General features: G+C 39.4%; 1 protein-coding gene across 4 annotated transcripts in view; it reads left to right on the forward strand.

Annotated features, from left to right (window-relative positions):
- Nucleotides 1-263: 263 nt before the first annotated feature.
- CSNK2A2 (casein kinase 2 alpha 2) overlaps nt 264-18,215 on the forward strand; it is a 38,699-nt gene continuing 20,747 nt past the window's right edge. For 3 of the 4 annotated variants that reach the window (XM_061173040.1, XM_061173037.1, XM_061173038.1), the window contains exons 1-4: nt 264-402; nt 1,215-1,326; nt 10,037-10,138; nt 12,510-12,560. In XM_061173040.1, the coding sequence (XP_061029023.1) occupies nt 299-402; nt 1,215-1,326; nt 10,037-10,138; nt 12,510-12,560 (369 nt within the window). In that variant the 5' untranslated portion in view covers nt 264-298. The remainder of the gene's footprint in view (nt 403-1,214; nt 1,327-10,036; nt 10,139-12,509; nt 12,561-18,215) is intronic. The other variant, XM_061173039.1, reaches the window with a different exon arrangement.

Below are 18,215 nucleotides of genomic sequence, written 5' to 3' on the forward strand. Positions count from 1 at the left end.
CGCCGCCGCCGCCGCCGCCGCGGGGCCGCGAGCCAAGCGGAGGCCGCCGCGGAGCGCGAGAGCCTCCCGCCCCGCCGCCCCGCCGGCCGCTCCAGGGCCGGGCCGGCTCGGCCGGCGCCCCCCGCGCCCCCAGCCCGCCCGCCCCCGCGGGCCCGGCCTGGCGCGGACGCCCGCAGCCGCGCTCCTCCTCCTCCTCCGGCGGCCCGCTGCCCGCCGCCTCCTCCGCCCGCCGCCCCGCGACCCCCGCCGCGCCGCCGCCGCCTTCGGCGCCCCGCGGCGCCCCCCGGTCCCGCCCGCCATGCCCGGCCCAGCCGCGGGCAGCAGGGCCCGGGTCTACGCCGAGGTGAACAGCCTGAGGAGCCGCGAGTACTGGGACTATGAGGCTCACGTCCCGAGCTGGGGGTAAAGCCGCCGCCGTCCCCCGCCGGGCCTTCTCACCCCCACCCCCGCCCGGCCGCCCCCCGATGCAGACCGCACTCGCTCCCCGCGATCTGTCCCCCAGCGATCTGTCTCCCCGGTGGGCCCGTGCTTCCTCGGGTCTGTGGTGGGCGGCAGACCCCCCACACACACACTATGTTCTCGTCTTCCTCTCCCCCTTCTCGTTCCTTCCTCTCCGCCGTGCGCACCCCTCTCTCCCGCTCACCCCAGGGAATGCTTTCTTACTGACAAGTGTAGGGGTCCAGAGACCAGAGCCTGGTGCAAGTGAGGGAGCGGCCCTTCTCACGCTTTGGGGTTTCTATTGGGGTGGGAAGTCAGCAGCTGTACTCTTGAGCTATTAAAATTCTCTGCCTTTTTAGTTTTTTGAAATGAGGCTGGGTGCGAGGAAATTTTTTAAAGACGTCCAGATTCTCAAAGGAGGAGCTGCCTACCTTCGGCGTGTGAAATATAAGGCAGGTGCTGTGGGCAGAGGGGCACTTCGGAGCCTCCAGGATGGTGATTCTTTGCTCACCTCTCTAGATTGGCTCAGACCCGTGCCTTCCTACCTCATCTCCCCCAAGTTAATGAGGGACCAGTTAGGTTCGGATCTGCGTCCAGTGAAGGGAGCCAAGCTTATGTTGTGGCTTTCATTTAGGTAATGAGTCGTGGCATGATGTATATAGACAGTTCCAAGTGCTTGATTAATGGAAGCGGCTGGATGGGGGTGTGTAGTGGGCATAGGCTCAGTTAATCCCAAATCCTGGCATTTATGTGTCCCTCTTTCTTGCCTTTCACAGTAATCAAGATGATTACCAGCTGGTTCGAAAACTCGGTCGGGGAAAGTATAGTGAAGTATTTGAGGCCATTAACATCACCAACAATGAGAGAGTGGTTGTAAAAATTCTCAAGGTGAGTGTCTTATGAGTGGCATTAAAATTTCTTTTTCACAGGTCAGGAGGATATAAACTACTCCAGCCATATTCTAGAATGAGTAGTACAAGCTCTCATTTTACATATCTTCTGCCTGATGTCTCTCTGCTACTCCTCCCACCCCGTTTTCCTGTGAACTTTCAAGAAAATATGCAGACCTGTTTCAAATCTAAGCACGATAGTTCAGGAACGTTCTTGTTCTGAAATGTAATTACGGGGTCCCAAAGTGAAAATTCCAGAGGGGCTCCATTTGTTACAAAGTAAACAGGTATTCAGGAGCAAGAAGAGCCTTTTCATGAAGATCCCCCCAATCCAGGAGCTCCTTGAGTACTGAGTTTGTTATTCCAGAGAGAAAGTTGGAAACAGAGTAGCTTCAAAGATGAGCTTGAAGCCTGAGTGGAGGGAAACACCTCAGTGGATAATCACTTGTTTTTTCTCCTTTGGTGATAAAAGTTTCAGGTGGGGTGGATATAGTGAGTCAATTGTGTCAGGAAGGTTCATTGTTGCTTATCAGCTAGTAAAAGTGAAGTTGGGAGCAGTGGAGAATACACTTACAATCACTAAAATAATAATGGGAACAAAACAGCCTGAATCTGGTTTAGCAGCCTAAGTTTGTTAAAGATACACCTTTGTCATCTCTTGAATGAAGGCATGATCTTAATGAGCATGAAGAGTTGGCTAAATTATCTTCAGGTAACTGATTGTGTAGCTTTGATAATGTTTTATAGGATGTACTAAAAAGTAATTCTTAGAATCTGTGAAGGGTATTCATCATTGCCAGATTATTAAATATGTGTGCATGTCATTTAGTGAAATCTTGAGATGACCAAAGAGTTAATATAAGCACTTTTACACATACAAGAGTTACATTGTGGCCATTTTGAAGAGGCTTTGTGAATAAGAATGTGGGATTGAAAAGCTGTTTTTGTATCTTAAGTAGAGTTAGGGCAGTTGTGTCCCTATTTAGAAAGAGGGGTCAGTCTTAAACTGTCTGAAAATCACCTTTCCAAGAAGTGATCATCTCTATTACGCAGTACCATCCTGGCCTAGTGATGAAGAGGCAGGATTGCAGTTGAGAGAAATAGGCAAATTATTTGTGCTGTCAGAAACACGGGGGTAAGAAGTGAGGAACTGATTTTGAAGACGTGGAGTTTTTGACTCTCCTCTTCCCTAAATATGAATTGCACCTACAGAGTCACGTGATCTTTTTTGTTTGTTTTTCTTCACAAGCATAAATATTGAAAGAAATGTTCTCTTCAGAGAAATCACCTGGCAAAGGCATACAATTTTTTTCTTTATACATTAGCATAAATGTTTTTAATATAAGCTGCTTAAAATCTCTTTAGGAAATTTTAAGCAAGGCATAAATTGAAATTAGGAATATCCACATTCCATTGCTGTACATTCAGAAGAATGAACTGCTGACTCTAAAGCAATTCCAGAAAAATGTCTAAACATTTGTGCGACGGTAGCATTTTTAGAGTAAGTGTGCAACTTCCTGTAGTGTCTTTTTTGAAAAGGAACAACATTCAGGTGTACATGTAAATAACAGTACATTCATTTAGGGAAGCATCACGTTGCCCTTTAGTCATCCTTATAGAGAGCTTCATAGCCTCAGTTGCTGGATAGCTTTTCCCCTGCTCTAAAGATTCGGAGGATATGTTTAGGGAACCCAATATGGAAGCTGAAGGTTATTTTTAACCGACAAGAAATGTAGGCACAAAGAAACATATCTCACATCACTATGTTGAAATAACCCTTAGCCAGAACTCCTGTTTGCTATTTCTTCCTGTCTCTTACTGCTCATTTTAGCACTGGGTTATAAGATCTTAACGTTGAGCACAGAGTAAGTTCCAGTGTTCTCGAATAAGACTTGGGAGGCCCCCTTGATGCTCTAGCTAATGAAGTGTTGTTTCTTGTATCTTTTCCACACAAGTTCTTCTCAGAGTGCAGCCTGAACCACCTTGTTTCCACTGGTGAAAACTACACTCACTTTCTATTTTTCAAAGCCCTGTGACATTTCTGTCCAGATTTTGTTCTGTCTGATGGATGGAGTAAGAAACTATTAATGGTATTGTTGGGTTTTCTCGTTCTGACAGGCTGAATTAAAGTAGATTAAAAGTATTGTTTTTTAAAAAGAATAGGGTCTTTACTCAGTAAAGTGCCCCCATTCAGATAAGTCAAAGTTATGACTAATACCTACTGTTGTGGTACTTGGCCACAGGAAATTAGTTCCTTAACAAAGTGCCAGTTGCTCATAATTTGAAGGAATCCAGAAAAAGCTTCCTCTTCATCTAGGCGTACTGTATTTCAACTTCAAGAAGGAATTATATATTGATGTGCACATTGTGACTGAGACAGAGGGTACATTCCTTGAGGACAGGGGCTGCTTGCTTTTTTGGCGAACATTCCATCTAGTCCTTTTCAATATATGACAATGGTTGGATGATGAATGACCACAGAGGGCTTTTATATCATTTAATTTACATCAGTAGATTTCTCAATATTTTTGTGATCAGAAGATATTGGGGCTATTAAGAGGTTTTAGGAATTTAGAAATTGGTGAGCAAAATGTTTCTGTCTATGCTGAAGTGAGATCCTGAGTCTGAAATCTTCAAAGAAAACTTTCCAATCAATAGGGAGGTTATATCTTTTTTGACAGAAATTGTTTTGAGGAGAAAAGGCCGAGGTTGGGGGGCGGGGGTGGTAAGGGTTAATATAGCAGGGCAGAAAACCACTTTTGTGCCTGAGGTTTCATCTTGATTTTGAAAAGTCAACTTTTCAGTTCCTTTGTAGACGTCTTAGGAAGGTATAGACAGAAATAGAAACATTTGGCCATTTTGGACAACTTATAGCGCTTTGTGAGTATCACCTATGTATGGATTTCATCTCTTCTTAGAGTCCTTGGGATCCTTCAAATTCAACTGCTATTTTCTAAGTAGAAGTTAAGAGCAATACCAGTTTTTAAAAAACAAATGTGCAGGCTTTTGGACCCATGCTGCAAGGACTGGAAATCCTCATATTAGGCTTCCTGTTGGTAGTCTTATTTTTTTATTTATTTATTATTTTTTTAAAATTATTTATTTATTTATTTATTTTTGGCTGTGTTGGGTCTTCGTTTCTGTGCGAGGGCTTTCTCCAGTTGCGGCAAGTGGGGGCCACTCTTCATCGCGGTGCACGGGCCTCTCACTATCGCGGCCTCTCTTGTTGCGGAGCACAAGCTCCAGACGCGCAGGCTCAGTAGCTGTGGCGCACAGGCCTAGTTGCTCCACGGCATGTGGGATCTTCCCAGACCAGGGCTCGAACCCGTGTCCCCTGCATTGGCAGGCAGATTCTCAACCACTGCGCCACCAGGGAAGCCTGGTAGTCTTATTTTATACAAAGAGCTTGGCTGTCCATTTTTTCCCCCCAGAAATAATTATCAAGCTTCAAACAAAGAATGATGGTAATACAAGTTTATCTTTTCAGCATGTTTAGCCTACTTGTTTGTAGGTATATTTAAATTTTTGTACTTGCAGGAGGTAGTGTTAAAAGAAGGATGAGATGACTGTTGATTACAGATTTTTTTAGTTACTTCATAGTGGGCTTCCTAGTGGGCGGGTGGCTGTTTAGGTTATATCAAAATGATGTTTGCTCTGTGCTTTCTCCTTTATTTCTACTTCTTCAGCTGCTAGGTTTTTTACCCTCCTTTTACTTTATTAGGCAAGTGTGCCAAGACATCATTGTCCTGAAACAAGACATTAATACCAATTTATCTAAATTTTTTGGTGATTCCTAGTTTCTACACACGTCTCATGGTATAAAAAGTGTTAAAAAGAGTATTATTAAAGTATTAAAAATAAAAATTTGGGGACTTCCCTGGTGGTCCAGTGGCTAAGACTCCACGATCCCAATGCAGGGGGTCTGGGTTCTATCCCTGGTCAGGGAACTAGATCCTGCGTACAGCAACAAAGATCCCGCGTGCTGCAACTAAGACCCGGCACAGCCAAATAAATAAATGAATAAATATTAAAAAAAAAAAAATTAAAAATTGTGAACTAGTCAGTGCTGTTTCTAATATTGTGGTTGTGAGGTCAGTCATTGAGAGTGTGGTTAACCTGTGAAACAGAGTCACAGGATAGGGGAGCGCAGGTATTATTAGAACCCAGCCTCTTTTTTACAGACCCAGGGGAACCTGCAGTTTGCTCGGGGTTCCATGGCTGGTGGGGGGCAGAAGCACTAGGTTCACGACCTTCGGTCCCTGCCATGGAGTCTTGGTAGATGTGAGGGGCACGAGTAGGACATTTGCTGGATGTTCTGAACTGTACTGGAAAGATGGCCAAACACTCACTGGAAGTCAAATGGAATTAATTTGTTTCCAATGATTTTTGGAGTTATTCTTCTGAAGGGAAATATTTGACATCAGAGGGTTGCTGGTTGAAGTGTGGGATAGATGAAAGCCCAGAGAGCCATAGGGACCCAGACTTGGGTTCTCTGGTTTGTATCCACAGCAGCATGTTTAATGCATAAGTGAAATGTTACTTTCCTTTCTTGTTTGACACCACAAGAACCAGTGTTTTTATACTTTTTTAACCCATACAGTTCTTCCAAGTCTCATCCTGATCGCTTGCTCAGGGAGCAGAACCAGTAGTAGAAAGGACTGTACCGTCCTCTCCATGAGATTCAGAAGGCCTGCTATGTGCCTCACATTTTTAAATAAAAAATGTGTTTTTAATCTAGAATAAACAGTTCAAGACGTTGATAATGTAATTGAGAAGACGAGAGCTGAAAGATTAGGGGCAAATTTGCTGTGAAGAAATAAACACTGCTCTGCTCAGATAATGTTTATATTTAGGTCAGTTGTAATGGATTTTAGAGATGCTACCAGGGTAATAAAATAAAAGCCATCATCCAGACTGAGCTTTCTTTCTACTCTATCCTACATTCCTGACAACCATTGTTCATTGTAATTGTTTATTGCAGGTGATGAAATTAATCTTAGTGGGGCAGTTGTTGCTTTGGTAGTGGAATAAAAGTAATCCCAGAATTGAAAGTTCTGAGCTATATTCCTGCCTTCCTTGAATTTATCAGTTCAGTTATGCTTGGAAAGAAATTAAAACAGGACTTTGCCTATTAACATTTGCTGGCATTTATTGAGGTCATAATTCTTACGCCTTTGGTAGACATTACTTTGCAAATTCAGTCACAATTAAATGCTAGTAATTGAAATCATTCTCAGATCTGGCTTTTTAAAAATCTGCTGTGAGTAAATAGGACAGATTACTGGCCTTATCAACTTTTGTCTTTCTAAGCAGCCAATACTAAATTGGTCTTTTGTTTTAAAATGTTTAATGTTGGTGAATAGGGAAAGAGAAAAAGGACCTTACTCTTGGATTACATTGAACAAGGTTCTCCTGAATAGCTGGGACTCTTCGCCTGTGAGCAGAAACGTTCTGAAAAAAATCTGTTTTTCTTTCTTTTCAGAGCTCATGCACAGAACATTTTAAATGAGTTTTTCCCCTTTAAATATTCTCTCTAGGTGTGTGCCAAAATTAATTTATTATTGAAACTTGCTTTAATACTTTAATTTCTTTTTTAGCTTTTTGCCATTTTATCTACTAGACTTTGAGTTTAAATTTTTTTGTTTTGTTAAACAGCTAAACTGATTCAGTTAGAACCAGATATTCTCTGAATTGGAATAAATGAACCTTAGGTGAGACAGAGGCTTTTTCTAACATGCAGGATGAAATGTGAAATGATGTGATTGTGATGGAAATGTATTCTCCACTTTAGTGACGGTGAGTGAATGCAGACAGTGGGCTAGAGGGTCAGAGCATCCTTATTTCTATAAAAATTCATGGTCTGTTTTCCTTCGGATGCAAGGATCCTCCCTTATAAATCCTAACTTTTTCTCTTCAATTCTTTTTATAGACTTTAAATCTTTGCTTTCACTCCCTAGGAGCTCATTGGTTTTTCAGCTTCTGGAGCATCTCTTAGGTTCAGAGGAGTGAGCTTGAGGCTAAAGGGAGTTACCCGTAGCCTGGGTTCTGTAGAGACTTGGTGCCCTTGCTTTGGAGGGGAGTGTCCTGAGCTGTACATCACTCTCCTTTTTCTTACAGTCTCTTTGTCTTTTGTCAGTATGTGAGAACTCCAGCTGCAGTGTGACTCCATTGTGCCACTTCAGAATTGTCCTGCTGTCCCCAGTCTCTAGTTTGGGAAGTTATTGGACAGGTGACAGTTGGGCAACAAAATATGCTTCACGTGCTCTATAAGTTACCTTTAGACATAATGAAAAATGTGTTCATCTTAACTGGGTTGTCCAGGAACTGGGTACCTGCCTGATCTGTTGCTGAATAACGGGAGAACAAATCAAGGCTTTATATGGGGCATTGTCATAGGAGCAACTTATTTAATGGGTTACCCCTGTACTAATTTACTGTTAGAGGGAGAAGAGGGATTTTGGTGAACACAGGCTTCTTCTGGCTGTTGTGTTTTTCTCCCTCTGTTGCCACTCCCACAGATGTGTAACTGCTTTCCAGTAGTGACTCTAGAATTCTAGACTATTGACTCTAGAATTTTCTTACATTGAATATACTGGTATCGTTGGCTAAATTTTTAGATATGATAGCCAGCTTTTATTTTTCTTTTAACTTACTAACAAAATTTCAGACTTACAGAAAAATTGCAAAAATTCCCGTATCTCTCACCCACATTTCTCAAATATTGACATTTGTTTTATCCTTCTCTCTCACTCTCTCATATATATACACACGTGTATATATATACACATAGATGTGTATGTGTGTGTGCATATAAATAATTATATTTCTTTTACATGTCTTAAGTGCCTGAGAGGAAATTGCAGTCATCCCTAATTTCCTCTGTTTCCTAAAAACAAGAACAATTGCTTACATAACCCACAATGCCATGATCAAAAATCAGAAATTAACATTGATGCAGTGCTGTTAATCTACAGCTCTCATTCTCATTTGCCAGTTGTCCTTACAATGTTCTTTATAGCAAAGGAAAATCCCAGACCATGTGTTATATTCAGTTGTCATCTTTTTAAACTGGAATAGTTGTTCAGTCTGTGTGTTTCATGACATTGACATTTTTGAAGCTTATAGGCTACTTATTTTGTAGTATATCCTTCTCTGGCTGTTTTCTGACCAAGTTGTACTTCATATTCAAGTGCTTCATTTTCCCAAAATATTGAGCTCTGTAATTATGAAAAAGGGAAGTAAGGAGTAAAATTCCTAAGTGGACGTGGGGAAGAACCACGGTAGCCAGATCTATTCTAGTGAAAACCCTGACAAAGTGGAGTGGCCATGATTGTGGCAGCTGGCTTGGAAGAATGCAGCCAGATTCCAGTCTCTCAATTGAGCACCCTCTTACAGGTGATGCAGTTGTTCTGTATTTCATAATCTCTCTGTTTTGTTGTGTGTTCAAAGCTGTAGCTTGATGACCAACAAGAGGTTTCTCTGGCATGTGTGTATATTACATCTCCCCCCATCCCACCACCACCACATACACACAAGGCTTTTTCAGTCTTGTTTCATGGCTAATCCATTGGACTCTCTTTGCCTGTGCTTTTATAACAGTGTCTCAGTGGTGGAATACTCCTTTTCCTCAGTTATGTTTCTTCCATAGCCACACTTGGGAAATGAAAGCGCAGTGGCTAAGAGTGAGGCCTACAGTCAGACTGTCTAGATTTGAATCCTGCCCCCACTTTTTAGAATTAGCTGTGTGACCTTGGGCAAATAGCTCAACTTGCCTGAGTCTACTGCATAGGAATTTTGTGAGGATGAAACATGATTTATTACTAAAATTTTGAAAATAATAAAGCTAGCATTTATTGACTGCTTTCTATATGCCAGTCACTGTTTAAGTACTTTATAAGTACTTTATAAAGCATGATTGATTATGATAATGCTTATTTTTCCAGAACTACTTTTATTCTTCTTCAAACTCTTTAGCCCATTTAAGACAAGAAATAACACGTATAATGCTAGTATTTCTGATTAAGGTTTTTGATTTTTCTGTCCAGCAGATTGAAAGGTTAGTAGGTAGCGGGAGTTTTCAGTCACTGCTGTGTCAGAGGTCAGTTTTCTCCTTTGCTTATCCATCATCTCTTTCTTTAGGAATGGGATCTCTTGGGATGTTTTACTAGCTCTGAACTGATTTCAGATTCTAGATATTAAGGAAATGGGAGTGCAGACAGGACATGGGAGCCAGCAGCTGGGAAACAAGTTTGTAATTTGATGTCAGTGAACTGGTCTTCGCTCCTAGAAGACAAAATTACATGCAACCCGTTGGAAGAGCAGGTGTCTCACCATTTTGTTTCAGTTTTTCCATTTGTGAGTGCATGATAGACAGCTGTTCAGAGCTATAACATTCTCCATTTGGCAGTTATCTAGTAAGCATTTTATTTTTAAAGTATGACATGGGTATTCAAAATTTTATATGTAACTACTTAAAGATTTGACACATAAGCTATATGAGTCCATGAATTATTTGATTCTTATGAGCAGGCCCATTTTATCTCTTTTTTTCTTTTCTTTTCTTTTTTTTCCTTCTAATTTAGACATGGCCTTTAGCATAACACAGTGTGCAAGATAGTACAATATCCATTTGATATAAACATTGTTTTAAAGTTTTATTTATTAACTTCAAAAGGAGTCTTACTTCTGATTACTCTTGTGTATTTAAGCCAGTGAAGAAAAAGAAGATAAAACGAGAGGTTAAGATTCTGGAGAACCTTCGTGGTGGAACAAATATCATTAAGCTGATTGACACTGTGAAGGACCCTGTGGTAGGTGCCTGGTGGTTGCGGGAGAGAGTGTGTGTGTGTGTGTGTGTGTATGCCAATGTCCCAAACCTGAAAATAATGGGAAACATCATTATAATATAGTGGGAATGATTGTGTTTGTCTTTACTACTAACTGATTTTGAAAACCAGAAAAAATCATGGTGGCCCAATGATAAAATAGCCACCGCCGCTTTTATGGAACCTAAAAGTTTATGTAGAAAAAAATCCCTGTCCCAGGTTTATTACCTCATTATTTTGATTTGGCCCACAAACGTTTGCTGAATATTTCCTTATGGCCCTGCTTTTCTCCCAACTTTGAAAGCTTGTTACTGCCAATTAACATTTTACCTCACTTAAGTAAGCCTGAATTTGAAAATCTGGGTTTATAGAAGGAAATAGGAAGTGTCTCCATGTGGACACTTGCCATAGAGAGCTGAACAGATCACAGCCCCACAGACCCCTTGAGGTCACTATCTTGCTGTTTCTCATACTGGTCTTTAATTCAGCATCCACCATTGGGGCTCACATTGTATATGCAGATGCAATTTAAATATTTTTGTTAAAATGCTTAATTTTTAGCCATTTTAAATGTGCTGTTTAATTTTGTTTTCTCTCCCCCTCGGGAGTAACTTAACCTTAAGTGTTTATGATTAGCCAAGCTTCCCATTCAATTTCTGTTCTTTACCTGTTCTGCCTCGAATATTTCCCTGTTCTCCCATGATAGCTTTTTAAGAAGTAGGTCTTTGCTTCTATCTGCTAAAGACATCCTCATAATAATGTAGCTAACATGCATTGAATGCTTACTGTGTGCCAGGCACTGTTCTGAGTGTTTAACGGTATCATGTCGTTTAATCCCCACAACAATTCAGTGGGGTGGGTAACATTATTGTCCACATTGTCACATTGTATAGATAAGAAAACTGAAGTCTGCAGAGGTTAAGTAATTTGCCCAAGATTACACAGTATCATTGAATTGAAAAAAAGAAAAGTTTTTCCTTTTGGACCCTGAAAAGATCGAGAAGGACGGTTGTATGCTGGATTCGATCCGAGGCATTAAAAATGTATCCCAACCTTATCAGCTCAGATTGATTTTACAGTGACTAACTCTGGACTACATAATCCTTGAAAATGGCCTGCAGTGTGGGCCAGTATGTAGTTTTATACCTAGAGCATCTTCATTTTGCTTTTTTTTTTTTTTAAGTTAACAGAACTTAATGATTCCTGTCTTACTGTTTTTGTAATTTGTTACTTAAAGCATGTATATGTTTTACATGATATGTAACGCAAGTAAATCAAGGTGAACGAAAACCAATAGGGAACCCTCATCCCCTAACTTGTAGGGGGACAGGCTTGCTCCCAGCCTATAGAGAGATCTGGTGGTCTTATTGAAACTTTCAGCATTGGGCTAGTGAGGAATCCTTGCACCAGGTCTGCTGCTTGCTCAAAGACTTGCATGCATGCACTGTGGCCTATTTCCTAGGTAACTTTTACTTGCTTCCTTGAGCAAAACTTCACAGCCGTAAAGATTTCCAAGATGATTTTATTTCTTCCTATAATCCTTTAAGCCCCTGCTTTTCTCTCAATTTTGAAAGCTTGTTACTGCCAGTTAGCATTATTTTACCTTACTTAGGTAAACCTGACTTTTGAATATCTGTATTTACACAAGGAAATATTGAACATTTTGTACTCATTGCATTAAAGATTATAGTACTCAAAAATACTTGATTTTATATGATTTGTGGGGGAAACACATCTTTGTAACGTGAGACATTCTCTAATTGTCCCTAGCCAAGGCAATAATTTCACATTCTACCTTACTGATAATTATAGACTTTTTTGGATCCTAAAAAGACCAGTAATAAATTCCCAAGACCCATGATAATTCTGTAAAATGCATCTGGCGCATTAACCCAAGATGAAAACTAACACTCCTTTTGTAGTTGGCAACCTGGAACACTGAAGAGTATAAATCTTCACATAATGTGCCAGGCCCACTGACAGGTTGGTCAGAGAATACAACTCTTCTTAAAAAACAAAAAGAAAACCTTTATTATGAAATTTTGCAACCATTTACAAAATAAAATGAATAGTATAATGAACCTCCCTGCACACATCACCCAACTTCAGCTCACGTTAATCAGCTTGTGGCCAACTTTGTTTCATCTCTACCCCACCCACTTCCCACCAACCACCATCCCCAGTTGTTTTGAAGCAAATTCCAAACTTAAAATTTCAAGAGGATTCTTTCTTAATAGGCTCTCCCTGATGAGTGAATCTCTTTCATCTAAGTGGGATTTGGGGGTAGGCCAGTACAACAGAAGCAAATTACATTTATTGTTTGAAACTTACAAAGCATTAATATTCTCTCTTGCAGTCAAAGACACCAGCTTTGGTATTTGAATATATCAATAATACAGATTTTAAGGTGCGTATATACTTTTTCTTTCTGGCATGGGGTTAATGGGGAGTGGGGAGGTGGCGATAAGTACTCTTGACACTCTAGAACACAAGGGGGCCGGGAAAGGTCATTGGTGAGAGCAGGAAATAACATTGGATTCCTTAAAGCATTAGTACAGAATGCAGAAAGTGGTTAGGTTCTTGCACAGGTGAAATTACTCATCACTCTTTGCCTTGCTTACTCTGGGGAGAGCTGCTGGGTTGGGTCTAAGTTAATGCCTCATTTATAATGTTCCTGTTGTAAACAGCATAGTTTTAGGTAGGTGTTAACTTTAATTTTCATACAGATCTTATATTACTGATAGGAAGTGATAAATGGATACAGGACTTGTGTGGAAAACAAGTCAGTATAGTACCTTGGATTCAAGCTGTCAGATGGCATGTGTATTCATGCACACTGTGTACAAAGCAGATGACACAGAGTCACTGTGCTCTAGAAAAGCCCTATTTTGGGTTATTTACATTTCTTATGTTTATAATGCATGTTAATTTAGACTTTAAAGTGTTCCAAAAGCGTGGTTTTAAGCTGGTTTTTCGTGAATTTGTTTTTATTTTTGTTCAAACACTGCAATCTTCTGATAAGGAGCCAGGCATACTGGACATGGTAGAGCATAATATGAAAACCAATATAAAAGCAAATAGTGGTGTTGATTTTTAGGGGCATTTAGAGAACTTTTAGGTGAATATAATTCTCTGTCAGTGTATGAAAGGCTTGTGATTTTGTTGTGATGGAAGTTAGGACAAAACCAAATCAGCAGTTGAAAGTTGATGCTATGGGGAGTGATGCTTTTGGGTGAAAATAAAAGAATCTTATCCTCACATTTACTTTTTCTTTGGTAATCACTCTAAAATAATTAGTGAAAATAAGCAAAAATGGATATTATGACTTATAAAACAATAAGCAAGTTTTATATTCAGTACAGTCATCCCTTGGTATCCATAGGGGATTGGTGATTGGTGATTGGTGATTGGTTCTAGGAGCCCCAGGAATACCAAAACCCGAGGACACTCAAGTCCCTTATATATCAATAAAAGTGGCATAGTATTGGCATGTAACGTATGCACGTCATCCTGTATACTTTAAATCATCTCTAGACTACTTGTAATACCTAATACAATGTAAATGGTATGTAAATAGTTGGTGGAGCACAGCAAATTCAACTTTATGGAATTTTTTTTTTTTCAATCCGCAGTTGGTTGAATCCTCAAATATGGAGGGACAATTGGATGGCTTTTCCCACTTGTAACAAGTTTCCTTGTTGATGTGACTCCTTAAAGGTGAACTCTAAAAAGTGGGATGTAAATTTTTTCATTAACTAGCAGAGCAGTGCTTAGCTGGTAGAGTACTGTGCTGATACATGTAACTGATCACACTTTTGCTATGAACAACTGAGGTTTATCAAGATGTCCATGATTGGGAATGTGTTTCTTAAGAAATAGGCTTTAATGAAACCAAACATTTTCCTAATGCAGAAGTTTAAAAGCTGGTCTTAATGGAACTTCATAGTGAAATCCCTCAGGTTTCAGTGCTTCTGCTTCCTTAATGCATTTTTCCCAGTTATCTAGCCAGAGATGTAAAAATTTCACTTCAGTATTTTTTATTTTTTAATTTTTATTTATTTATTTGTTTTTGGCTGCATTTGGTCTTCGTTGCTGTGCACGGGCTTTTCTCTCCAGTTGTGGCAAACGGGGGCTACTCTTCATTGCGGCGCGCAGGCTTCTTATTGCGGTGGCTTCTCTTGTTGCGGAGCACAGGCTCTGGGTGCACGGGCTTCAGTAGTTGTGGCATGTGGGCTCAGTAGTTGTGGCTCACGGGCTCTAGAGTGCAAGCTCAGTAGTTGTGGCGCATGGGCTTAGTTGCTTCGCAGCATGTGGGATCTTCCTGGACCAGGGCTGGAACCTGTGTCCCCTGTATTAGCAGGCGGATTCTTAACCACTGCGCCACCAGGGAAGTCCCTCACTTCAGTATTTTTGTGTTTCTTAAATTGACAGCTGTTCTGTTGATTTAATAACATACAGAGGATCAGTTTTTAATTCCTAGAGAAATCTTACTTCTTACAAAGAGGATGTTTTGATGGCATATATTCTCTAGGAGCTTCCTTTAAAAGGGTCATGGGAAATTGATGTTTTTTGAGGCTTGCATATCTGAAAACATCTTTATTTTATCCTCCCAATTAATACATTTGCCATGATATAGAATTCTAGGTTGTAATTAATAATTTCCTCAGAATTTTGAAGAGATTGTTACCACTATTACCACTGAAGCCATTCTGGTTTCATCTTATATGTAATCTGGGTTTTTTGTTTTTTTTCTTCTGAAAGCTTTTAGTATTTTCTCTTTATTCTCAGTCTCTGAAATTTCACAGTGATGTGCTTTCATACAGGTTGCTTTCATCCTTTGTTCTGGGGACTTACTGGGCTTTTTCAGTCTAGAAACCCATGTCCTTCCATTTTGAAAAAATATTTTTAATGTTCTTTTATTTTTTTCCCTTTCTTCTTTGTTCTCACTTTCTAGAACTCATTCGAATGTTAGACTTCATATATTGGCACTCTATTTTCTTCTCTGAATTTTAAAAATAGTATCCTGTTCTTTTATGTTTTATGTAATATCTTCTATTTTCTCACTGAGAATATGTGGGGTTTTTTTCCCATTATGTTTTCTTCTTCATGTCTTTTTCTGTTTTCCTTCCAAATTCCTTTTGGGGGGGGTGTTTTTGGGTTTTGTCTCTGCTACAGTTGTCTGAAATGTCACAGTTTTTGAATGTCTGCTCCCTCTGTAGAGTAATGAAATTACTGATTACTGATTGTCAGCTCCTGTCTCAAGAATGCAAGCCTGGCTGCCGGCATCCCTAGTAGCCTCAAGTTGAGGAGAGCCATGTGGACTTTCACTTAATTCTCCCTTTTCAGTGTCGTGTTTTTAAACTCATTTTCCTGTTTTCAGCTCAATCTCTTTGCCCTTTTTCAGTGGTACCTGGGGTCACCAATTCTTGGGCCTTTCTGTAGTTTTTCATTGTGAAGTGTTTGCTACTGGGCCCCCTCCGCTGGCAGAATGTTGGGAGAATTCTCAGCTTTTTTGGTCTGCTAAGTCAACTGGACATCTGTTTTATAGCTTCAAAGTTTGTTGTCTCTTCCATTCTCTTAGCATTGTGAGTAAATCCCCCTGTTCCTCTTACGGTTTTTTTAAAATATTTATTTATTTGGCTGCGTCAGGTCTTAGTTGTGGCATGTGGGATCTTTCGTTGTAGCGCCTGGGCTTCTCTCTAGTTGTGGCGCACGGGCTCAGTAGTTGCAGCACGTGGGCTTAGTTGCCCTTGGCATGTGGGATCTTAGTTCCCCAACCAGAGATCAAACCTGCCTCCCCTGCATTGGAAGGCAGATTCTTAACCACTGGACCACCAGGGAAGTCCGTCTTACAGTTATTTTAGAGGAGCTTTGGGAAGAAACAGAGGTAGGATGGGTTGGTTCTGCCATGTTATTAAACTGTAGGTCCCCTTTGAATGTTCAAACGATGCCATTTTAGTCAACTTAAAATATCTTCAATATCAGGAAGAGCAAATCATAACAGGGAAATTACTTTTTTTTCCAGATAGTATGACAGGCCATAAGTGGGGAAATCAGTTGATTTATTGTCCAGTGTCCTTCAGGCTTATTATTTTGTCCTGTGTCCATCTTATTAGGAAAGGATGTTTTTATTTATTTTTTAAATTTTACTGTTAGGTGTATTAAAAACTGGTTTTAAGGTATCATCCAGAGAAGGTTTGTCCCTGGTTTAAATATCAGGGGTGAATCGACAGTGACACAGCCTGTTCTTTTCAGTATTTTTTATTGATACAATTGATAATAAATTTTTATCTATAATTTCTTTTTATTGTAGAGTCTTTCTGATTTTGGTATCAAGGTTATACTGACTTCATAACATAAGTTAGATAGCTTTTCCTTTCTATTCTCTGAAAGTTTATATAAAATAGGGTTGATCTAGGTAGTAGGTATCTTCTGAGGTGGAGAGGGGAGACTTTGAACTACACTTTCCTTTTTAAAACATACTGTTGGTTAAAGTTTTATCCTGGTTTTCTATCTCTTCCTGAGTCTATTTGGATAATTATTCCTAAAATTGTCTACTTTAAATTATATTTGCATAAAGCTGTTAATAGAATTCTCTTAGGACTTAAAAACTTAATATGTCTCTAGTTATGCTTTCCTTTACATTTGTAGTATTATTTGTACCTTTACTCTCTTTTCTCTTTTTTTTTTTTTTTTAAAGAAATCAGTGTTGCTAGAGATCTCTTATTAATGCTTTCAAAGAATTGCCTTTTGGTTTTGTGCTCAGAGAGTTTATGTTAGGTTTTCGATTTCATTCTGTTTCTGCTCCTGTCTTAATTATTTTGTTCCAACTTTTCTTCTTTCTTCCTTAATTATTTTCTTTCTTGGGTTTTCACTGGTTTTTCCTGTTAACTTCTTGAGTTGAAGTCAGCTCATTTGATTTGTTTCTGTCTTTCTTGATTGGTAGTAAGTGTGCTTTAAGTCTATACAACCCCAAGCACCATTGTAGCTACATTCCATGGTTATGTAACTCCCTTCTATATAGTTTTCAGATTACAAGTACAGATTCCAAACTTGTGGATTTGGGTTTTTCTCCCCAAATCTTTTACTTTGAAAAATTTAAAATCTACTGAAAATTGGAAAGAGTAGCACAGTTAATACCCTTACATTATCTAGATTTACTAGCTGTTATTATTTTGCCACATTTGTAGTTATTTCTCACCCCTTCCCCACCCTCCCCTCTTTGTCTTTCTTTTTGTTGAAGTCATCTTAAAGTAAGTTGTAGTCATCATGATACTTCACTTTTAAATATGCCGTCACTGGAACTAGGTAGGACATTTTCCTGTATAACCACAATACTGTTAGTACACTTAAGAAATTTAATATTTATATTATAATGCCATCTAATATATAGTATAGAGTTTATATTCAAAAGTTTCCCAGTAATTATTGTCCTGGGAATGTCCATTCCGGATCCACTTGGTATTTTTTTGTTTATTTTTTTTTTTAATGATTCTTTTAGTTGGTTCCTAATTTGATTGCACTTGTGTCCAGAAAACATCTGTATAATGTTGATTATTTGGAATTTGTTGATGGTTGCTTTGTGGCTTTGGTACTCAGTCACTTTTTTATATCAAGCTTGTTAATTTAAATCTTGTTCAGATCTTCTATGGCCTTGATAATTTTTTCCCTTGATATTTTATTTTGTGGTAGTGGTACTGGTTTGGTCAGTTTCTCCTTAAAATCATCAGTTATGCTTCGTATATGTCAAAGTGATAATAAAAGATACATGGTGATACTTGGAACAAAAGACAAAATTTGAAAGCAAATGAATAGGAAAAGCCAGTTTCTAAAAGTTAGAATGAATAGTTATAGAAAACTCCCAAACTCAGAATTGTCTCAAGGAAGTTAAGGTACTGTTATAAGGTAGAAAGAGTTTTTTGTTGAGACATGCTTCTCAGTTTTCTATGCCTTTGGAAAAGTATCAGTAAAAATAAGTATACATTTTAAGTAAAATATATATCATTTGGGCATTTAAAAAATGTTTAAGACATCCCAAATGGGCTCCATCTTTAGAAGATGG

Source organism: Eubalaena glacialis, chromosome 18 (assembly GCF_028564815.1).
Source record: "Eubalaena glacialis isolate mEubGla1 chromosome 18, mEubGla1.1.hap2.+ XY, whole genome shotgun sequence".
NCBI lineage: Eukaryota > Metazoa > Chordata > Mammalia > Artiodactyla > Balaenidae > Eubalaena > Eubalaena glacialis.